The 23,756-nt window shown below is 47.0% G+C and overlaps 2 protein-coding genes across 2 annotated transcripts; both read left to right on the top strand.

Moving 5' to 3' along the window:
* Positions 1-8,235: 8,235 nt before the first annotated feature.
* On the top strand, positions 8,236-14,855 carry LOC149364698 (kelch-like protein 10). The gene is made up of 5 exons (XM_089568741.1): positions 8,236-8,469; positions 8,969-9,175; positions 10,950-11,158; positions 11,958-12,190; positions 14,545-14,855. Exons 1-5 carry the CDS (start codon positions 8,236-8,238, stop codon positions 14,838-14,840), a joined length of 1,179 nt encoding a protein of 392 aa, XP_089424867.1. The 3' UTR covers positions 14,841-14,855.
* Positions 14,856-16,915: 2,060 nt separating this feature from the next.
* Positions 16,916-22,296, top strand: LOC149364697 (uncharacterized). The gene is made up of 5 exons (XM_089568740.1): positions 16,916-17,096; positions 17,381-17,491; positions 18,491-18,682; positions 21,726-21,869; positions 22,195-22,296. The coding sequence occupies exons 1-5, from the start codon at positions 16,916-16,918 to the stop codon at positions 22,215-22,217; spliced, it is 651 nt and encodes a 216-aa protein (XP_089424866.1). The 3' UTR covers positions 22,218-22,296.
* Positions 22,297-23,756: the final 1,460 nt, after the last annotated feature.

Raw genomic sequence — 23,756 nt, 5'->3', positions numbered from 1 at the left:
CAAAGATCGCACATCCGCTCGTGGCGGAGGCGTCTTCATCGCAGTTAACAATCAGTTCTCGTGTACAGTTATTAATATTCCATCAGATCTTAAGATAGTATTGCTATTTTGTCGCGCTGCGCCCCAAACCGTACTGCTGGGCGTTTGTTATAGAGCGCCAAATACCAACTCTGATTTTTCTCGAATTCTTAACGATGTGATCAGCCAATTCACGAGGAAATACCCAAAAGCGCATATCATTCTTTTCGGAGACTTCAATTTTCCAGAAATCAACCGGCAGACACAGACAGCAGTCGGCAACAAGGAAGCGAATGTTTTTATCGAGGTCTGCCTAAACTTCAACTTAACTCAAGTGGTATCTTAACCGACCCGCGTTACAAACATCCTAGATCTAATCCTGACTAACCACCCGGAAGCCCTCTCATCTATCACTTATCTACGCGAAATCAGCGACCATAAAGTAATCCACGCAACATTTCAGTTCCACCCATCACGACGCCAGAATCAAAACAAAACTATTCGCCTCTACGATAAAGGAAACTATGAAGACTTTAGTCTTGAATTAAACCAATATCGCACAACATTTGAAGCATCTCTTTTCACGATCATTCAGTAAATGATAATTGGTCCCGTTTTAAGAACAAGGTTAGCGAACTAACCAATAGATACATCCCCAAAATAAGCTTCCACTCGGACCGCCAGAAACCATGGTATACCAAAACGATAAAAAGGCTCGACAATAAAAAGAAACGCCTTTTCCGTGCGGCAAAATTACAGCAATACGACGAGTGCGCGTGGGAAAAATACTATGCAGCCGAACACACGTACCTATCAGCAATTCGCAACGCAAAATACTCTTTCCTTCACAACGACCTCCCCAAATTGTTGACTTCCAATCCCAGAAAGTTTTGGCAGGTAATAAGTGAGCACCCGGTACATACCACCACTCTAACTAAAGAGTCTGGAGAAGAAGCTAATGACAATGAGTGCGCTGACATTTTTAATAATGCCTTTTCATCTGTATTCTCTAATGAAATTCACCCACCAACAGCAGCTTTCGCCGTCAATATAGAGTCCAGCATGCCTGCTACCGCGTTTTCTGAAGCCGTCATTTTCTCGCTCATTGAACAGCTTAAAACTTCATCATCGGCCGGCGTCGACGAAATTAACTCCAGAATACTGTGCAACACTATGAATATTTCTGCAATGTACTTATTGTTATTGTTTTCACAGTCGCTTTCTACAGGTTCCATTCCGGATGACTGGAAAGTGGGAAAGGTCATTCCCATCTTTTAAGTCCGGTAACAAAGATACTCCTTTAAATTACCGTCCGATATCATTAACCAGCATACCTTGCAAAATCATGGAACACGTCATCTATTCTCAAATCATGGACTTTCTTGACGCTAACAACATCTTTCATCCCTCACAACACGGGTTTCGCAAGGGTTTGTCATGTGAAACTCAACTGGCCGTCTTTCTCCATGACGTTCACTCCAACCTCGACCTAAATTTACAAACTGACGCTATTATTCTAGACTTTGCTAAAGCATTTGATAAAGTTCCCCACAGGCGTTTACTGCTAAAACTAACCATGCTAAAACTGCATCCTAACGTCTTATTGTGGATGAAATATTTTTAGGGGAAACCCCCAAGGTGGAGTAAATTTGTAATAAGGGAGTAATTACTCATTGGCTTCCACCCAAGCGCAGCCATACGGCTACAAAGGAAAGCTATACAGCTTTCTCAGAAACTTCGTAGTTAAAAAAAAGTTTTTTTTTTTTTTTTCTTTAACTACGAAGTTTCTGAGAAAGCTGTATAGCTTTCCTTTGTAGCCGTATGGCTGCGCTTGGGTGGAAGCCAATGAGTAATTACTCCCTTATTACTTATTGTGGATCGAAGAATTCCTTTCTAACCGCTCCCAGTTTGTTCTCGTTAACAGCCAGAGTTCCAACCCTCTTCCAGTAACATCAGGCGTACCCCAAGGTTCTGTACTTGCTCCCCTCCTATTCTTAATCTATGTGTATAAACGACTTGCCCTCAAACCTGGTTTGCAATGTTGGTCTGTTTGCAGACGACTGCGTTATTTATAGCACAATTTCCAACACCTTTGACCAATCACAGCTCCAAAACGACATTGACAGAGTGCATGCCTGGTGCGATGACTGGCTAATGTCGCTTAATCCTAATAAATGTAAACTCTTATCTTTTCACCGCCAGCGTAACCCCCATGTTTTCACTTACTCCGTTGCTAATGTTCCACTAGAATCCGTATACTCATGCAAGTACCTAGGTGTCACCTTGTGCCAGGATCTCTCCTGGCGCTCTCATGTAACGAACATCGTCGCATCAGCTAACCGGTCATTGGGTTTTTTGAAACGTAATCTACGGCACGCCCCTCAAAGTATTAAACTTCTCGCCTACCAATCACTCATTCGACCAAAACTAGAATACGCATCTGCTATCTGGAACCCGCAACAAGCATATCTCATGAGTTCACTAGAATTTGTCCAAAATCGCGCCACGAGGTTCATTCATTCTGCCTATTCATACGACATCAGTGTATCGTCATCACTTAAACGACAATCAGGTTTATCAACTCTTGCCCATCGTCGTCGCATTGCTTCTCTTAGTCTGTTCCATACGTTTTTTTTACAGTTCTCTCAGACAACTACCCTACATCACACCGCCAGCTCGCATATCCCATTGCACCGGCCATCCACTGCAAGTTTCATGGCAACGCGCCCGCACCGTCACTTTTTCCGCATCCTTTTTTCTTCGCACTGCTAAAGACTGGAATGGCCTTCTCCACGACGTTGATGCCATCACCTGCCAATCAAGTTTTGTTAACAATTTAAATATGCATTTCATAAATATCATGTAATCAATCATATTCAATCTATATTTGTACTCAAACCCCTTATGTCATACCCCCAAAGTGGGGTCTTTAAGGTAATAAACTGAAAGTGAAAGTGAAGTAATGTGCTTCTTCAGTGGCGATGATAATCTCATCATCGAATTTCATTTCTTCCGTCAGTATAACCTACTTCCAGCCGATTTGATTTCGTTTTTGTTGGACCACGAATAAATGGAAAGGTGTACATAAAAGCAATACACTGAAGTCTGACGAATCGGTGCCACGAAAAAATTCAAGCAGTCACAGAAGCCGCATTCTTAGCGCATTGAACACACTGTACTCAAGCGTCCCCGTCCCCTGACTGCGTTTCCCTTTGCATTCGTATCACAGATATACAAATGGCTTCAAGATTCGTCGCACCAACTCAGTTTTATCTCAGATCGAAGGCTGCTAAGAGCGAGTAGTCTATTTTAGAGGAGTGCTTCCGATACTGGGAACAAAGCCTATAAATCAGGCTCCATTTCGACGCGCTCTTTCGTGCGCGCTTTGGAATACAAATGACGACATCCGTACGTTTTTTGTTTTTTTTTTTTGCATCGAAACGAGAAAACAAACAGCCTCTGCTTTTGTTGGAACAGTGCAGAGAGCCGAGGCTAAGCACAATGCTTTGGAGGCTATTGAAGGTTCCTGATATAGCGTTCTGAGATCATAATGTTTGTTTTCGGGTTTCCACATGTGTGCGCATCTTGAGAAGAAAAAAACATCAATTATTGTGGAGATTGTCGACAACAAATGGCGCTTCCCCCTTCGTGAAGGAGAGTTTCAACGCCTCGTGTGTTGAAGAAAAATGAATTTATTCTTATACAGAACGCGCCCCGCTTCCTGCAGAAACGTACCGATGCCCCCAAATTTCCGCTGGCTGAGCCTAATCGGCCAAGCATTCTTCCTTTCTTAAAGGCATAATTCTGCATAGCCGCGATAACACATCTAATCCGAGAAGTACTTCTGGCATTCTTAGCGAAATCGTTTAGGTGTTGATTTCTGTCATATTATATGAAGGAAGGAGACTGCAGGGTCAGTAGACCCATCAATAGAGCGAAGGCATGTGGTCGATAGAAACGAACCCAAATGAAAAAGTTAGGTTGCAGAACCACTTCTTGACCAAATCTCGATTGCAGTTCCCTAGAGCCCCTTTCCATCGTATGTTCCCGTCTTCTTGCCTGAGGTGCCGCTTTACCTATCATCATGTCTCTTCCATTAAAAAGGACCATTCCCCGTGCTGTCATGCGTCGCAAAGCAAGATCACTATTGTCGCTGTGCTTTGTCGGGATTCATTTACTTAACAACAAAATGAATAAAAAACAGGCGACACTAACTGTCGCAGGCATTCTTCCGCCAAGCTTTCACAGCTTCAGCTGGCCCTCGTGTGTGTTACCCATTGCACACTCCCAAACATTTGCATTAGGTCTGCGATGTTCTGTGCCTTCTACTCATTCCCTCCCTCGGCGCGCGCTCCATTTGCACTTTCTGAGACGCGTGATGTCGTTTACGGGGCTATGCCCTACTCGAGTTAATTTGCTCTTCACAGAGGCCAGAATGTGCCTCCTGCTAGGTGGTCCTCCGTGCATGATGATCCTTGTGTACCTCAAGCCTGTGGTTGCTAATTCCGCAGGTGTTATGTTCCAAGTATGCTTGCCCTCGCCCCTCCCTTCCCACCATCCCCTCCCTTTGTTTCCTTTCATGATGATGTAGTTATTTAGAGGGTCTGAAGTCTTTGTCCACATAGGTGACTTCATGTGTGCCTTGTAGATTTATTTGATCGCTGCACGACGGTTTCGTCTTCAGCGGTACTCACAGCTGAGCAATTAAGTCACACCCACATTATCTTTTGTCTATGCCGTTGGCAGGGCTTTTTTATGGCGCTGTAAACCATCTCTCATATTAAATTTACAATAATCTTGCTGCTCTGTCCTTCGCAGGATTATTTTTAACTACATAATATACCAATGTGCTTAGGCCTCTGCCTTGACCCTGTGTGGTCTATGTCACATGGCATTCCTCCTGCCATGTTCCTTGTATTTGTGTCACCTGCAGTGCTCGTACAAATACTGGCCATCTCTTATATGCTTGCACGAATGGTAGTTTTTTTTTTTTTTTCTTGGGAAGCATGTCATGAGGATGGACAATGTCCTCCTGACGGAGAACCATGTCGTTTAGAGCCCCTTAGAAAAGAATCGATTACTTTTTACTGCAGAAAATATATCAGTTGCAGTCACTCGCACCAAGTGCTTAAACACCAAGCTAGAGAAAACAGAGCGAACAGCAGAATGCTTGCCTCTACCAGCCACGAAAACCAAGTTTGACGTTGGCTCTCAAGAATGTCCGTCATCAATAATACCTTGTTCACGCCGCGTCTATAATATCCATCGCTGTCAGTCCAATCTTCAATCCCACTGCCAGTAATTTCTTGCAGCTATCAGAAATGTGATCTCGCATTGTTTAGTTCTATTTTGCCGTGCGTCTTCCCTAGCTATCTTCATATGCACCCATTGATGTATTAGCAGCAGCAAAGATGTTCGCTTAGAATCAACGTTCTTAACAAGTCCAAGGTGTTCTTAACTGGCCCATTGTCGCCCAAAACATCTCTGCGAGTGGGTTTTGTTAGTGATAACATTAGAGTAGCTTTCTAATCTTCATATTCGAAACGACCGTATGACGTTGAACTCGAGCTTGCTCGCTGGTAGAGCGCGGCATATAAGTAAACTTCAATTTAGCCAGCTATGGTCCCGCCCACATTGTTTTCGTCGGAGACAAACTTTAAACGACACACGCCTTCTCCGCTGTTTCGCAGTAGGCAAACTTTCGAGCAATGCGAACTTCTACGCCCACTTTTCTCGTTACCTTTTAACCACCCTAGTACAGTAAGGCAGGCTTCTTCGTTTATCCCCGTGCGCTAATGCCTCTTTCGCATTTTCTGCGCCAGTTTCCCCAAGGGTTGCGACCCGCTCTTTCATTTGAAACTGTCGCAACACGCACAACACGGAGCACGCGGCGTTCGTTGTGCGCCGCTCTACCGAGCCACTAATTAGCCCCAATGGCAGGAAACGCCCAGCTTAAGTTTTCTCCCCATAAGCTACACTTTCGTACCTCTCAGTGACGGTGTGCTTCCTTGGTAGCGCACCCTGCGTGGGCTGATGACATCCCAGTTGGACGAAGCTTGAATGCAGGTCCCCAGTTTTTTTATTTCTATTTTTTTAGAAACTTGAACACAACCCTCCACACAGTTCCTCGTTACGCGAAACCCAAATGGTTTAGAAGCCAGTGCTCCGACGGGTCGACTCGGAAAGCAGCACAACCATGACACTCGAGAAACGAGATTGGTTCAGGCCCGACAACATCGCCCTAATCAACCGCAGCAACCACGCTTCTTGATAGGGATGCGCGGCAAATACATTTCGAAAGCTTCTCTTGACGTTTTTTTTTTTTTTTGCACAGCTTGCGAATCAGAGAACGGTGAAATATGCATAGAAATCAATCCAGATATAAATTCCACGTAGCATGGACTTAATAGTCTCCTAAAATACAGGACGCCTTTAAGGATTTCAGTAATGTGCGTACTGCATGTATTCAATGGCCCAGCTCTTCAACCAGGCATAGATGCCAGGACCACTGCGTCAATTTTCAAGCGAAATAACTAAATCAGAATGAGTGACAATGACACCAGCCTGAATCGATTTTTACCAACAGATAAGTAGTCTCCATTTCCAATGAAATTTTCTTTGAGACAGAAAAATAATAGCGCTCAAGGAAAACAAACACAAGAAAGACCGACACAGCAGATGCACTAAATTCATCTGACTATATTCACTGCTAAGCCAGGAAAATGTATAAAATCTAAGGCATGCGCAAAAAACAAAAACACAAGGCATAAAAAAAAAACCGGTCAAGATATATCTCGGTCTTGAAAAGGCATACTGAAGTATCGCTCCTACAATCTAGAGCGTGTGAGCGACTAGATCATGTGATCGATAAATTGTCGCGCACACAATAGATGTATTTGCTGGCTTGGCAGTGAATAAAATCAGATGAAGTTAGCGCATATCCTGTGTCGGTCTTTCCTGGTGTATGTCTCCCTTTACCGCTATTAATTTTCCGTCTCAAATAATATGCGCCAGCTAGCCCGAATTGACGTTCTTTTATTCCAATAAAATATTTGCGATTAAGTTCCAAGCTCGGGGCAATCAATTATACTGCCACTCCCTGACAGTAGTCTTGTCCACTAGCATTGAAACATTACTACGTTGAGCTTTGTTGTACTTTCAGCCCTATTAGTGACCGCATCTTATTTTTTTTCGCTGTTTTCCGCCCACGAGGTCTGTTTCCGCATTTCGCAAAATACTCCCCACAGCAGAGTAGCATAACGGCGCTGTTTCCACGCCGGCTCAATTCTCTTTCAAACCAGAGCTATTCTTGTCTCATTCTCTCAGAACCAATCAGTAATAAGCAAGATATGTTGCTGATCAAGTTGATTGGTAATCATTGTGAGAAAGGCAGCGCTGTCCGAAGAAGGACAAGCACAAGAAGTTGTACATGAAATTGTGCTTGTTTTCTTCCACCAACGCTACCTTTCTCAATATGGCAGCCAATAGTGGGCACACTCTGTCACTGCGTCACAAGTCCATACTCTCGATTAACGACGTAATGAACTAGACATGTCGTCAACTCCGTAACCTTACACTTCTCCTGCGACACCACGGTGTTGCTAACACTGAGTTACCTATACTTCTGCCGCAGGAGATGTCTGCACACAAACGATAATTCCTCACAGCACAGCCACCGCGGTGGCTCAGTGGCTATGGTACTCGGCTGCTGGCCCAAAAGACGCGGGTTCGATCCCGGCCGCGGCGGCTAGAATTTCTTTGGAGGAGAAATTCTAGAGGCCCGTGTGCTGTGCGATGTCAGTGCACGTTAAAGAACCCCAGGTGGTCGAAATTTCCGGAGCCCTTCACTACGGCGTCTCTCATAGCCTTAGTCGCTTTGGGACGTTAAACCCCACAAAACCAAAACCAAACCTCACAGCACAGTGCGCAGCCCCAACCCGTAGTGTCCGCAATAAGCACGCTGCAAAGCTCTCTCGGAAGAGCTCCACACAACCTCTTCTTCAGGCAGCAACTAGTAAGACCAAAGCTCATACATGTATAGCCAAATTAAATTAAATTTCTATCGTTCCATTCGTTATCAGTACCTAGCTGCACGGTTGAAGCGATTTCTTTTCTGCCCGGCTAAGTGGGTAGAAGAAAACGAAATCATGGTTTCACGCGAGGCTCGCGGACAGCGCAGACCGCTCTTAGCACACGTCACCATCTCTCTCGGGAGCCATGTCTGTCTTGTTCAGGAAACTGCTGCTTCCCGGCGGCGACGGCTGTTACGACTGCCTCATTCGCACCGACGACGGCGGCGAGTTCAGGGCCCACCGGTCCTTCCTGTGCACCACGAGCCCCTTCTTCCGGGTGGCGTTCTGCACCGAGTACGGTTCCCGCAGGGAGATGCTGCTCACGGGGGTCTCGGCGTCCGTGCTCGACATCCTGCTTGGCTACTACTACGCCGATGAGGCAAGCCTCGGGAAAGGGTTAACAGGTGGGGGAGGGTAGAGAAGCCAAGCATCGTAATAATGAGCCTGATGTCTCGCCAGTGGTTGCAATAGAAACCTAGAGATGGTGGGACAATAGGGTGCTAAAGCATCCCTTTCTGAGAAGTCGCAGTAACGGTTTTGAAGTGCTGTGTCCGCAGCATGCAGGAAACTGCTTGAAGGTGAGAGTTCTGAGCATCTCCGTGTTGCTCAGGAGGAAAGCGACCTGGTGGTAGGCGAGCAATGTTCTTCCGTGGCAATGCTAAGTGGCACCACGCATTGACATCAGCATTAGTTTGAATAAAGAACGCAAGTATACATTTTTTTTTGCAATGGTTAGTACGCATCTCAAATCAGGTGACTTCCTTTTATATATTTTGCCAAAACCCATGGCAGAATATGTAGAAGAAAAACAGGATAAGTCTTCTTTTTCAAGCGTTCTGCTGCTTATAATACAACTCTGTTTGTGACCATCACTGCAGTTGCACATCAACAACGGCAACGTGGCCGATGTGCTGGCGGCTGCCGACATGCTGTTGATGGAGGAGGCCCGTGACCTGTGCCTGGACCACCTGCTGCACAACATGGACGTCGACAACTGTCTCGGCTTTGCCGCACTGGCGCTGTGGCACCACTGGCCGAGGTTCCGAGACACCGTGTTCTCTTTCGCACGCGAGCACTTCGGCGCGGTGAGCAAGGGCTTCTTTATTTTCGATGGAAGATGTACCCCCTTTGCCAACAGTAACCGAGCAACTGGTTTTTGCTTCTCAACCGTATAACGGAGCCTTTACGACGCCGCTAAAGACAGAAAGGTGTCAGAACGTGAGAAGGAGGGTTCACCTTTACACGCATTCAGAGCTCAAGGGCTGCCATAAGGGGTTCGCCACGCGGCTAAGAAAGAAACCACCGCTGCCCGGTTACTTTTGGCAAAGGTGTACGGGGGTGAATATTGATTCGTAATCAAGGCACTACGAGCATCAATGTCAACTGCTGCACTATGCGACATGTGAGCGTATTAAATAACACTGCGACGGATGTTTAACCAAGATGTTCGGCTACGGAGGCATATGAGATAGTAGTGTGTTTCTTATAATATGAAAGTTACAATTGGAAATGCTTGTTGTCTTACACCTGCGTCTTGGAGCGCAAATTCCAACCACCGATATCAGTGTGGCGAGGGTTGTGTGAAAATGGTTCGAGGTTGACAGCAATGTAGTCCTCATGCTGCAGGTCCATCGATTCCTTTAGGGCCTAGTTGGCTGCCTAGATGGCACGGCGACTGTTTGCCTTCGCCTCCTGAATTTTATAGCTGCGTCTACCAAACTAGCTGGGCCACACGGGATGCACCCTTGCTTCCTATCCTTTAGCATGCGTACCACGTGATGTCGCCCGCGCGTGCCTCAGGAAGACTAAAAGCCACGTGGTTCGAAAGTCCCTTCCAGCCCGGTAACTACAGGCAACTTAGGCATATCGCAAACCCTCGTTTTTCGATGGTGCAAGAAACGTGTGCGATGGCACTAGAAGCATTGTGAAGCGTGAATTCATTAAATTTACTTCAGTATATGCACCGCACTGTTCGTCTAAGCAGGAAGTTCAGTTGCGAAAAGGAAAGCTTATGTTTAAAGGTTTGCGTCTCCAAATTACTTGTTTCGCCTCCTTGTCGCAAATATATTGCCTTCGAAACCTTCTCTTCCATGTTACGTATACTCAAATTAATAATTTCACGGGGCTGAAAAATTAAACATTCATGAAGATATGGCGGAACAGGGTAGGATCAAATCACACAAAATATATCATGACAGAGTTCTTTAGACATTATGCGTTTACTGTACTAGGAAACAGGGTAGGATCAAATCACACAAAATATATCATGACAGAGTTCTTTAGACATTATGCGTTTACTGTACAAGGAAATATTAGAGGCTGTTTATTTTTTCGAACACGTTTTTAATCTACCCTGCCTGTTCAGCGCAATTTTCACAGACGTAAACAACTGCTTGGCGCTGCCATCTACACCAACACTGCATATTCATAGCTGCCGGTATCTTTGCGCAAGAGACTTCTTGGTTTGGTTTATTAGGGTTTAACGTCTCAAAGCGACTCAGGCTATGAGGGACGCCGTAGTGAAGGGCTCCGGAAATTTCGACCACATGGGGTTTTTTAACGTGCACTCACATCGCACAGTACAGGGGCCTCTAGAATACTGCCTCCATCGAAATTCAGCTGCCACGGACAGGACCGAACCCGCGTCTTCCGGGCCGGCAGCCGAACGCAATTACCACTTAGCCACCGCGGCGGGGCATGAGACTTCTGTTAACACTTTGCGCATGAGACTTCTGTTAATATTTTGCGCTCAAGGTTAAGAAATCGTTTCTAAAGTAGGAAGCGTACCATTAGTTGAAGTTTGTCGCATCATTGCGCTGAAAAATGTCACGTTTGCTTTCTGTTGCTCATTGTGTGCAGGTATGGCGAAGCAGTAGCGAGTTTTCGAGGGCTTCAACAGGGCTGCTCGTCGAGCTGCTCTCCTCGAGCGAGCTCAACGTGCGAGACGAGGTGGACGTGGTGCATGCCGTCCGTCGCTGGCACACGCAAGGCCGTGCGCGTACAAAGGAACGGAATGCCGGCCTGTTCATGCTGCTACAGTGCGCGCGCATCGGCCTGTGCAGAGAATCGTGAGTGGGGCACTCTGTACGCAAGGGCTGCCTAACGCAAGCTGCACTTGTTTTCGAGAGTGCAAGCGGCTACACACATAATTTCCGCTCACCACTGTATAAACAGCTTCTATTAAAGTTTGCGTGGCTACACTGAAGCAAAGCGGCTCTCAGATTATTACAACAGGTAGGTTTGCTTTAGTACGCGAAGAAAATTGTAACTGAAATTGAAATTATTCCCAAAGCCTACGCAACTAACGATAGCTTGGAAGTGGGAGGGGGGGGGGGGGGGGGGGGCAGTCTCCAGCTTAACGTAACATCTTCAACGGGCCAGACAACGAAGCTTGAATGCTTGTGTTTCAAGGGACATGTAATCATCATTCAATGAGCATTCTTTTCCGGCAGACCAATTTGGTAGAATTAATAAGCCAGTATATTACCTCTCTCTCTATTAGCCATTGGTCTGTTGCAGTACATTGGCCTTCTGACACTGGGTCTTGGTGCCTTTATTCAGACTGCCATCACAGCTGCCATTAGTTTCATGCGCACAAAAGTGCGCACTCAGAATGCTCTTGCTGGAATCTCGGTTCGTGATCGGCCCAAGCTAATGGCGCTAGTCGAAGAAACGAAAGCCGAGGTACCGACGAGCTCGCAACCGGTCGCAATGTTTCCAAGCTCTTCACCGTAACAAATCTCCGAGCCACCAGTACCAAACACCCTTTTACTGAAAGGAGATTTTATTGCAGGCGTGGATTTTTTTATCCAAGTCACAAAATAAAGTCTAAGAAAACTATGGTTTTGACACGCTCGTGCGGCGCAGGACGCTCATCGAGTTCCGGCAGGTGAACCCGACCTTCGCCAATAGCAAATCATACCACATGGCAGTGTACGAGGCCCTGCGGACGGGGCCCTGCATGTGCTCACCCAGCCCACTGGTGCTGCTGCACTTGGAAGGCGTCGGGCTGGAGGCATGCAGAGCGCTGGCCGCTGCGAACCCCCGACACGGCGACGCGGCGTCGAGCGGAAGCGTTGCATCCAATGCACCCAAGGGTGGTGAGTTGGCATCCGCAGTGACTGCCTCTCAGTAGCTGAATTGGGAGAGCAGAGTTGACCGAAAAATGCTGCTTCTGGGCAGTATACATGCCATTTACGGTCAGTTTTGATCTGCTGCCGGTTTTTGAAGCGCCTGTCGCCGAACTCTTTCTGGCTTCACTAAATCACGTGACCACGTTCTTGGGTGATCTTGTTACTTATTGATTGGTCCTCTCCTCGGGTACCCGATATACAGTGACTTCAATACAACCCGGTCACGGTGGGAGTATACGCGTCTGGTCATCTGCATTGCAACTCGTACTTTGCGTTCTTCGTTCGCTATACGCTGGCTGCTTATTGAAAGCTCCAAGAGAGCAAGATCGGTTACGACCATCTTAAAACAGTTTCGAAGAATTAGACTAAAAAAAACCATCAAGCAAGTCCCAAAAATAGAAACAACAAAACAGTTCTTTCACGTAGAGATATATGTACGTACCTGACCACTCGACTGACATCGGTTGAAAGTTGGTCTTTGTGTACGTTACCTCCATATTGTCCGTCTGTGTTTGCGCGCTGCTATGGCCTCAAGTTGTTTGGTTCACCACGAGGAACTACCCGCTTCACTTGCGGCCATGCCGAACAAAACTGGCCTCTGGTGCACATGGGGTACAAATTGAACATCAGGCGTGGAGTCAATAGCATAAGCGTATTCTAGACCAGCAGCCTAAGATGTGCGTCTAAAGAGGTCAACTTTAATCAAAGTGTGCAAAATGAGCGGCTCCATACGTTAATATCGTTACACGCCACCATGCGTGCTCTACTATCCCCAGCACTGACTAAATTCTTGGTCACCAGACACCTTTCGGCAAAACTTGCGCTGAAGCAAGCCGGTGAACTCAACATGACCGAAAGTGAACGATGGATTTGATCTCTGGCGGGCATAACGTGAGCACTCAGCTCCGCGCTCCTGCCAACGTCATCATTTTCTATAGAAATATAACGAGCAGATACGTTTCCATTTCATTCGTAACATCTACAGGATTAAAAGCTGGCAATAAAGCCCAACAAGGTTTGAGCGATCTCAGTGCTGTCGATAAGCTCTCGGTTTCAACTCGTCACTACGACAGTGAAATTTTTATTGTGACCCCTCGGTAAGGCGAAAGCCCTTTGGGTAAAGTAAATGAAATGAAATAAAATGCGCGCATATGTAGAGAGGTTGTCGTAAAACGGCCGCAGTACCTGCTACCACAAAACGCCCGCAGTGACTGCACTTGTGACAAACTCTTACCATCTTGAGGTTAGAACCATAGTGGTGTTTCAACAGCGCAAACACACACAGACCAAGAAAGAGATATGACACACACGCCAGCGATGATGTGTGTCTTGTCTCTTTCTTGGTCTGCATGTGTGTGCACTGTTGAACCACCATTATGAATCTACACCAACTAGCCCAATGTGCAGTTCTTCTACAGGTTAGAGCCCTTTAGCAGTCATATTTCGTGAGAAATCTAAAACTAACCTGCACTCTTCAGTTAGTACCGTTCAGTCATGCACGTCTTCTGTCGCGCGAAATTTGTCTACTAGGCAGTGAAAAATGACAAAACTGCGAAAGGACAACAGCTTGTCCGTCGTTTGTTATTTTGTCGCTATCGCTATCATTCATTTCTGTGCCCTCACAATTTGGCCAAGTTATATTCCTAACAGCACAAGTAGAACAGGCCCTTTTCACGGTATTTATTTGCTTAGATGAGGAACCACTGTCTGACTTGCTTAATCACTTTGTAATCATCTCAATGCGAAGGAATTATATGGCTCTGTCGAGTCAGCAAAAAGTTTCCGCAAAACGTGTCCGCAAATTTTGTCCGCATGATCACGTCGTTCTCTGATAATAAATGTGTGAAAGTGTGATTGCGATAGATAGTGTGTGATAAAATGTTGCGGTGGGAAAAAGTTGGTTAATGAGGTGTAATTAGTTAATTAAAAGCAAAAAGACGCGAAAAATACACTTAGACGTCAAAACAGCCACGGACGTCGATATAGTACATGGGCGTCAGAACAGTCACGGACGTCGATATAGTATGTGGATGTTTTGTTTTCGCATTGCTTAAATGCGGGTGGCCGCAATGATCTCAAAGTTTTTTACCGCTAATATGGTTAGAGACTCCCTGATACCGCGACCAGACATTGAAGAAAGCTTCATAGATTGCTTCGCTCCGTAGCCGCATGGTGTGCTCATGTTGATGATATCATTTCGATAATCCCTATCTTCAATATGTTTGCGCCGCAGGTCATTACACTGATACACGTTGGGTAAAAGAACCCATTATTTTTGACTCGCCAGTGGAAAATGCCCCATTCTCCCCATCTGTGCGCAGCCATCGCAGCCCTGTTTCGGTTTCCCTGCGAGCGCTGCGCCGGCGCGAATCCCGATCGCTGGATTCCGCGTGTGCCGCACGAGGTCTTGTTGACGGTGTGCGGCTGGAGCTCTGGAGAGGAACGGGACGCCGTCGAGGTGTACGACCCGCGTGCCTACCGCTGGCTCATGCACACCATGCGGGGCACGTCACCCAGGCAAGATGCACGATTCGCATTAAAGGGTTCTTTTGCGTACCACGAGCGAGCCGAGGTAGAAGCATACGCCCTCTCAATTTCTGGAATAGAACTAAAATAAACGCTTCCTTCATCCTTTCTGTGCCATCGTTGCTTCCCTCTGTCGTGACAGTGTTGAGAGGTCCCTACGCATTGTTTCAGTGTATCAAGTGGCCTCAGCTTACGCAGGACCGGGTTGACTGGAGACGATATATAGACAAGCGTCATGTTTGTAAACAAAGGTGGCGCTGCGGTCGGCAGCGACGCGGGGTGTAGGCAAAAACGTAGCATGCCCACCCTGCGCCAAGCGATGCTGCCTTCGAAACCAACTCGCGTACGCGCATATTTCAAAGCGTGCGCGCCGCTTCTGGTTAGAAACATTTCTGTTGGTGACCGGAGAGCAGATCAGCACTTTTTCAACCTGTTCGCCAGATGGAATTATCTGGCGAAGCGCTCCATAGGCTGCCTTCTGCGCTCCTATATTTGGCAGCAATGGCGTGGCTACGGCGGTCGACTAGGTTTTATTAAATGTAACTGAGAACGCACAAGGTGTACAGGTCTGCAGTCTCAACATTTGGGGCGATACAACATACCCGATCGCTAAGTGCAAGAAGAAGGACGGCGGGATGCACAACGCGAGGCAGCTTTTTCCCATGACGAACCTGTGTGATGTGCCTGCTCTCGTTAAGCCCCTTCAGTGCGAAGAACGCCGACTACTGGACACTGAAGCCGTGCAGTTAGGTTGAATGAATCATGCAAATGCGACCTTCACTGGTAATATGTGAAAAAATGCTTTTTTATTCGCTTGGCTTCAAGAGAGGTTCACAGGCGAATGGATAGATGTTTCCCTCGAGCACAACGAAGTTACGTTTGGTCTGCAGAGCTATATATTTTAAGTCATTCTGCTTGCAGGCCTTATTCTGCTTGATAACTGGTTTTAGGTCCGGTATTTTCTGTTTTCGCCAGGTTCTGATTGACCAGCAATTGTAAAATTCAGGTAATATTGGAAATAACACTGCATGAGTTTGCCGATACCTTAGCGACGTTTAATCGTTTTCTAGGCTAAGTGATAAAAAAAAACGTACATGTTGAAGCTCGTGGAAGCGAAAATAGAGAAAAAATTACGCGTCGTATATTCCTACTTCCGGACTATAGTGCTGGTTCAAACGTCGCGCTTAGTGGTCCTATGAATGCTGAAGACGACTGGCAGCAGCTGTTTTTTTTTTTTTTAGCGCGAAAAGATGCCCGGGACGTAGTTCGGGTGATTGCCACCTGAAAACGGTCCCCTGCGTTCAATTTATGGTCACACCCATATGGAATGTCGCGTCCAGACTTCTCATAATGAGAGCCCGACAGAACGCGAACAAGCTGCAGACGTTGATTCTTGCACTGTTCTCCGCGCGACTGAAGAGCAAACATGCGGATTAAGAGACGGACGCAAACTATCATATTTCGATGCAGAAATGCAATACTAGCCGCGCAGCCGATCCATCGCCGAACTTTTCCCGCTCCACGGCCGCTGCGCATCGCTTTCGCCCATATCTAAATGACATAAACTTGTGGAAACTTGTGTCGCTGCTTTCTTCAGCATTGAGGCTCAACCAACCGCACCACAACTCGCCGGAATATTAGAAAATGCGTTCGAAAACGCTCAAGTGTGGCATACCCACGGCACACGGCACCGGCTTTTGCCTACTCAACGAAAGTCACTGCTGACTCCAGCGCCGCCGCATCTCCGTGACGTCACGGACTCACGCTTGTCTATAAGAGAGCCATTTGTACTGCAGTGGGCGTAGTCAAGCTGATGATGATGATGACGATACCAGTCGTACCGTCCTCTGCAAATGATATGTGAACAAGTCAACTGAACCGCGAACACACTAAACACAACATTAGCTGCTACCAGAGAACAAGCAGTAGATCTCCATTTGCGCCTCCGACAACCGGGCTTACGTGCCTTTGAAATGAAGACCATCTGCTTTAGTAACTAATCTCCCCCAACTGAAATATTGTTTTACAGGACACATTTGGATAGTTCTGTCCACGTTGCATTTCTCGCCTATAGCAAAACGAGCCCAAGCAATGGCTGCAAGGCAGGGTGTTCAATGTGAGAGCGGTAAACTCCTAATCATTTCCAGGGCGTACCACGGCGCAGCAATGGTGGGCAAGTTTCTCTACGTGGTGGGCGGAATGCGGGGAAGCTCGTACCTGCGCTCCTGCGAACGCTTCGACACCGAGCTGTGTGTGTGGGATCCCTGCTCGTCCATGCACACGGCTCGCGGCTACGTAGCCGTCGCGTCCCTGGACAACTACGTCTACGCCATCGGGGGACGCGACGGTATGCGCTCGCGCTGTCGAATGTTTTTGCGTGAACTCTAAATGGCTAGGCTTTGCGAGGAACCGGTAGTGTTTATTTCATTCATCCGTGCACTAAGAACATGGTCGTGGCGACCAGTCTTGCCGTATACGGGAGCATTCGTGATTCCTGAAGTCGATAAAGCCCTCTTAATTCTGGTATTGCGCCAGTAGACTTGACTATAGGAATTGCATTTTTAATGCAGTGCTTGTTCATTGCTTACATCGTAGTAAAATGACGTTTGTATTTGGTGCTCCATGATGCAGACACCGGTCGCACTGCCAGTGTGGAGCGGTACAACCCCGTCTCCAACCAGTGGACTACGGTGTGCTCGATGAGCAGGGCGCGCAGCGACGGTGCAGCCTGCGCATTTAGAGGTAGGTGTGAATGGTAGACTCTATTGCTCGCACTTATTTACCTCGTGCGCACCCTAAAAAGCCTAGTTGGGAATTAACTCCATGCTTAAGTGATATATGATTCGTCCTGGTGCTTTTGCTTTTTTGCGTCCTCTCTAAGTGAAGGTGTGACTATAATAAAGCTGTGGAAGTTATTGCATGCCACGCATGGCTGTTGCTATTGTAGCTATGTGCATGAGATTGAGGATTTGCATTACTTCAGAGAATTTGTCAAAACAAAGCTGAGGGTTTGCCGCATGCTGCGTAGCAGGACAGAACAGCCAAGGCCAACGACTAAAATTCGTCGTGAGATATTGCTACCAGCCGCCATGACAGTCATAGCAAGCATCTGTCACGAACTTTGGGCGTGAAATTTTGGGGCTTGTCGATAACTACATCTTGTTTCTGTCGACCACCACCGCATGCATTCTCTAACGTAATATAAGCTGCACAGACCCTGAGGTTCATCTACTGCCGTATTCCTCTCCTCTCGCACGCCTTTCCCACTCCATCGATTGGAATGTTGTTATCGCTGTAAAAAAAAAGAAGTGATTTTTGAGGAAGGGGAATGGCGCAGTAACTGCCTCACTATTCTGTGGAGACCTCAACCGTGCCGTACTAAAAGAGAGGAAGATGAGAGTGAACGAAAAAAGAGACAAAGGGGTGCCGTAGTGGAAGGCTCCGCAATAATTTCGAACACCTGGGGATCTTTAACGTGCACTGACATTGAACGGCACACGGGCGCCTTTTGCGTTTCACCTCCATCGAAACGCGGCCGCCGTGGTCGGGCTCGAACCCGGGTACTCCGGGATTGCTGTAAACCCGAGCTTCAAGTTAGGCAACTGACTTCAAAACATGCAGATCTCAAAATGTCACGCGTACCTCTGCACTTATCCAGTATAGTCTAAGCCTTCGCAAGGGCATGAAGCGAAGCAGCCCATTTCTTCACGCCCTCATTGTGTCGTTGCCCGTCCGACGCAGGGAAGCTGTACGCGAGCGGCGGCTTCGACGGCCGCCTGATTTTAAGCAGCGTGGAGGTGTACACGCCTTCGTCCAACTCGTGGTGCCTGGTGCAGCAGATGCCGGGACCCCGCTGCAGCCACCAGATGGTGGCGATGGCGGGGCGCATCTACGTCGTCGGCGGATACAACGGCCGCTGCCGCCTCACCACCAGTGAGGATAGAGAGCGAATGCATGCACAAGCGTGTTCTTCCCTCTCGGGAAACCACGAGTGCTGTGCAAGTGCCCAAAAATAGTGCACGAAAAAAGTCATGCCTTATTGCCCGCCCATTTATATTCATGTTGTATTCCTGCCATCGGTCTAGATCGGCGAGTCTGATGTCTTTTTTGTTGTCGGTATGTGAGCGGATGTTCTTAGAACGACACTATTCGATGTATAATGCTCTGTATTCCGTAACATCTAGATTCTCTAAAACATAACCTAGAATTGTTGGCTAGTTCATACTACTCGCCTTTATACACGAAAAAAGCGTTTGTTACACGTTGCCTTCCCTCTTAATGCCTGCGAATCAAATAACTTCAATTTATTTATCTATACCTTTGTTCCTCATCATACGCACAACCTCATTTTGAATGCTCCCTATATTCGCAAGATTGGATATTACTGTCTGACTTCTTTTGTCATTGTAGTTTGTTTACGTTAAGACATTATTAATATCTTTTGTATATTAAAGTTTGTCGCATTCTGCATCGCTTTCCGTGAATGTTTTTTATGTGCCACTGGGTTCTTCCTACCAAAATAAACCCGCCAGGGACTGCTGGCTGGGAAAGCTGTCTGGGAGAGGCTTGTTTCCCGTCAGCCTCCCATCTGTATTCGTATGATCTCCATATCTATTGATCTCTAACCATTGGTATGATCTATATCTCTATTAGTAACATGTCAAACATGATAATTATACGAGAATAATAATTCCAGCATGAAGGCCCTTAACACTTAATACCCTCTATATGCCCTTGGAAGGAAAATGTGGCAAGCATAAGTGCTTGTCGTTGGAAGGGTGCTAATGGTTTCCAAAATAGCACAGCCTTGCCAACTAAAAACAAAGGCGTTCTGGGCAACGGGAACTTGGAAGTACCAAGGACAAATATTACTTAATAAAGCTCTGCAGACAGAAAAATGTACTAAACGGCCTCAAAACACAGTGAGCATCATTAATAATCGATCCGTGTCTTGCATACACCTCAGGCACCTCAACCTGCGAATCCTGTTTGCCGGTAGTTTGATGGTCTGTCTTGAAGAAATGGTCGCTCTTGAGAAGTTACAGAAACGGGAGATAATCTGCTCAGCAAGGCCCGCAGCGAGCTGGAAATTTTTAGTTTGTCCCGCAAAAAGTGAAGGCCGGACATCTAATTCAAGTATAATGAAAAACAAACACCGTGTCCTTTCCCTCGGTACCAGTCACGTTGCATATGAGTCTCAGGCCGGCGGAAAAGTGCTGAATAGACTGCAATATATATAGCTCAAGAAAAAAATTGCAAGTGAATACCGAATTTCATTCAACTGAAATCCTGGAATACAGGAGAAACGTTCTTTTTATACGTCCGTGTATTGCTGGGAAGAAAATGTAAACGTAACACACTAATGCGAATATATTACGATTAATGTTGGGCGTCTTGCTTGGAGCCAATCCGAGAAAATTTGAGAGGCAGGCTGAAATGGCCGTAGCTCTGCGCTTAGAGCGTGCTTAGAGCGTACCACTATAAGGTTTCATAACTTCGTTTAGGGTGCAGGAGCCCTCTTAGATTGCATTAACGCCTGTTAAATAGGGCCAGTACACGCTTGCATCTCCCTTAAGCCACCGCTATTTTTTTTCAACTACGCATCAAAAGTCGAAGTATTGGATGCCTATCCGTTGAGTTTTTGTGTGAATTTGAGGTCTCTCCAATTGACGCAAGTCTCAGAGGGAGGAGAATTGTTTTGCACAGATTGCGTGCGCCAGGCAGGAAAGAAATTTATTTTCTTCCTTCGTCGCCTATGGGCTGTCGGTAGGCACAAGGCAATAGCGAAGTGTTTCTCCCCGTAGCCTAAACTTGTGGTCTGCCGACTCGCACGCCCTGCGCAGTGATCGCCAGCGAGAAGGACAGAGCCCCGTCCTCCTGGCAGACCATGGCGCCTCTGTGCGTGGGCCGCAGCACGTTTGCTGTGGCACAGCTGTACGGCGACCTTTACGTCATCGGCGGATTCAACGGTGCACACCTCTCTCTCTCTCTCTCCGCGTCTCCTCAGCTTCTTTTTACGAGCATAGGAACTGCTTGAATCTGCGATCGACCATTTACGATACCACGCTGTCCAGTTCCATTTGCTTGGCAAATGTAGTTTCTGCAGAAGCCTGCAACCCAGATTGGAGGAATCCAATCTTTTCACGAAATAAAACGTTTTGTTTTCCAACCTATCAGTCAATCATCCAATCAGTCAGTCAGTCAGTCAATGAACTACTCTGTCACAGAGTCAATCGGCAGTTAATTACGACGCTTTGCTGCTGGACACTGAGATAGCAGGTGCAATGCATAGGCGCAGGGCTGCCTTCGTTTTTAAGAAACCCAAGGACTGCTTAACACAGATTTCGACGCCATATGGCTGCTACTAGAGCCCTCCCACGTTTATTTTTCTGAGGTCAGAATCATCAGTAAGAATAAATATTGGGGAATAAAGAGGATGAGGGTAACGAAAGAACTAAATCAACAAATAGTACCCATAAACTTGATTTCAGAGGCACTAAATGCACGCAAAAATGCAGCTGGGAAAGTTTGCTTAGTGGAAAGACTGCAGAAGCAGGCGTTAAGCGCAACGTCGAAAGATCTCTATTATTCCAGAGGTCTTGGTATGCAGTGCGAAAAGCTTTCCTCATATATCTTTTATAACAACATATATTTCTGGCTCTCAGGTTACTGAAGTTTGGCTGTTAAAGTTTTAATAAATAAAACAACAGATTCAACTTTCTGCCCAAATGAGCGGCTGTAGGGCCGTAGTTCTTGACCTATTCAGCTGGCAAGAGAAACATGACCGCCAAGAAGACGTGACTGCTTTAAAAAACAGCTGAACACGGTCAGTACTCAGCCTCAATACTGCCCCCTATTAGTTTCCTACTTCACGCACATAAAAAAAAAAAAACAAGTGACGCACTGACTTGTATAACTTTCTACGGTTGAAGACTCTGTACAATATGTTTTCATCACCACTTTTTATTAAACGCAGGAAGAACCACGACAGCCAAAGTTGAACGTTACTCGCCCGCAACAAATACCTGGCGGTCCGCCGTTCCACTGAACGAGCCGGTCAGTGCCATGGCCGCCTGTTACGTGCAGGGCCTCGCACCCGCCAGGAAACTGGCCACTCGTGGTGAGTGTTGTTTTATAGGCAAAAGTACAGGGCTTCGTCACACAAATTAATGTTTAGAGATCGAGAGTACAGCTCAGCTTGCGCGAGCGGCGCTTAAATTTGAGGGTATGTTTAGTGACAACTCGCAAGCATGCATGACCTGCCTTGCCCTGGTTAATAGCTTTCTGATCTAATGGGAAGCATATCTGCTGCTCAGAAGTTTCGATGCATTTGGATGAAAATAACTAGTGAGACATGAAAGGACGTGCGCGTCCCATGCACGTGCGCGTTCAGAAAAAAAAAAAATTTGCAGTACTTGCTAACTGTTTCTTCATTTTGTTTGCAGGAGCGCTCGGGCTCTCTGCGTGAAGTATGAGGGATTGGCGGGTACATTTCAGCGCACATCGTCATGAAACTGGCCAGCCCAGAGAGTTCAGGAATTTAGTGCCACCAGATGAAAATGCCACCACCACCCGTTCAACAGCCAGGAGGCATACCGACAAAATTTAAGACACTTCAGTCGTGCTCCGAGCGCACCGCAAAATATCGAATCGCTCAGCACATCCTGTGCGAATAAATGAAGCACTCCTACCAAGGAAGAGATCAGCTGGGTCTGCATCTGCAGTGGTGGCATTCGGCGAGAGTTGATTGCGGTGGTGCTCGACCGTAACATGCGCATCGTCATCGCAAGGCCTGGCCAACTCTGCAGTCTGGTTGACGGAAAAGTCGCCGACCTGAAGGAAGGCCCATTTGTGTGTCTAATTGAAGCGGATTCAACTGTTGAAATATGAGGTGGTCTGTGAGTAGTTAATCACGCAGGAGCTGCTAGGCACCGACTCAGTAGGGAGCCAGCCATGAACAACGACATACGGCCCGACAGTATTCGCCGTTTTCCTCCGGGACACTAGAAATACCTACTTCCCTCATTCTTGCGCATGCGCCCACTATTAGCGGAAACAGGCTTCGTGCTGTTGATTGTGAAGTAAGATGGCGAAATTATGGTTGTCGTAACAATTAAATGCCATGGGCGAGCTACTACTACCGGCAGTCAAGTGCAACTTTGGCACGGCAGCAGCAGCACTGTGACCTGAGGCCATAAATGTGAGTGGTTCCGGCTTGCAGCAATGCGAAACCCTACTCTGTGATGCAGCCCGAGAGTTGGACATTAAAGATGTGAAGCACGCGTAAACGTGTTCCCTGCGGTGGCCATGCCAAAGTGTGAGATCTCTTAAGCCGAGTAAGGCGCGGCTTTTGCTCACTCACGTTGGATACCCTCTACAACTGCATAACTTCTTGGCCTCATTCATGAAACTAACCATTTGCTGGCTCAAAAACTTGGTCCCTCGGTGAAGATGAAAGCAGCTTAAGGCTTTTAGCAAGGACTGTTGTCACGGCTAACAAATATAGCAGTTTTTCGAAGAATCGTAGCTTCTGAGAACAGGAAAACCTCCCGTGAGAAGAACATTATCTGGATCTTTAAAACGAACTCTGCCGACTGCGATGGTACCCGCCAATTTCTGTGCTCAAAAAATTTCTTTTCCTGTAATCTTAAGCATAAAAACTGCCGCAGATACTACAATCAATAAAATTAGGAGGACGCTTAAGCTTCGCCTTAAGAGTGACGCGATAGCGCCTTTTTCCTCTTCTCATTTCTTGTCTTTCTCACTTCTCACCTAAGCTCAAGTTGCAGTCGTAGTCCGTCGACATTTCGTCCTCGACAAGCCCGATGCCACGAACGCCAGCATAGCTTCCGCGCCGAACGAACGGGCAGCAAGCCGCAAGCTACGTGGTGAAAGCGCCTTGGATGTGCGCTGCGTTGTTCGGCGCTCACCGCGTGATTCCTGCGTCCCCGCACGGCCCCACTGCGCCCGAACGGGACGAGTGGGAGGCGCTGCCGTCGCGCGCTAT

The sequence above is a fragment of the Amblyomma mixtum genome, chromosome 2 (assembly GCF_055824585.1).
Source record: "Amblyomma mixtum isolate Tamu chromosome 2, ASM5582458v1, whole genome shotgun sequence".
Classification (NCBI taxonomy): Eukaryota; Metazoa; Arthropoda; class Arachnida; order Ixodida; family Ixodidae; genus Amblyomma; species Amblyomma mixtum.
The sequence above is the reverse complement of the archived record's forward strand: the minus strand, read 5'-3'. Positions and strand labels throughout refer to the sequence as shown.

Excerpts from the sequence above, each read along its gene's own strand:
- LOC149364698 (XM_089568741.1), top strand. The coding sequence starts at position 8,236 with ATGTCTGTCTTGTTCAGGAAACTGCTGCTTCCCGGCGGCGACGGCTGT. Across the intron at positions 9,176-10,949 it reads CACGCGAGCACTTCGGCGCG|GTATGGCGAAGCAGTAGCGA; the intron begins GTGAGCAAGGGC and ends CATTGTGTGCAG. Across the intron at positions 12,191-14,544 it reads ATCCAATGCACCCAAGGGTG|CCATCGCAGCCCTGTTTCGG; the intron begins GTGAGTTGGCAT and ends ATCTGTGCGCAG.
- LOC149364697 (XM_089568740.1), top strand. The coding sequence starts at position 16,916 with ATGGTGGGCAAGTTTCTCTACGTGGTGGGCGGAATGCGGGGAAGCTCG. Across the intron at positions 17,097-17,380 it reads CGCCATCGGGGGACGCGACG|ACACCGGTCGCACTGCCAGT; the intron begins GTATGCGCTCGC and ends TCCATGATGCAG. Across the intron at positions 17,492-18,490 it reads TGCAGCCTGCGCATTTAGAG|GGAAGCTGTACGCGAGCGGC; the intron begins GTAGGTGTGAAT and ends CGTCCGACGCAG.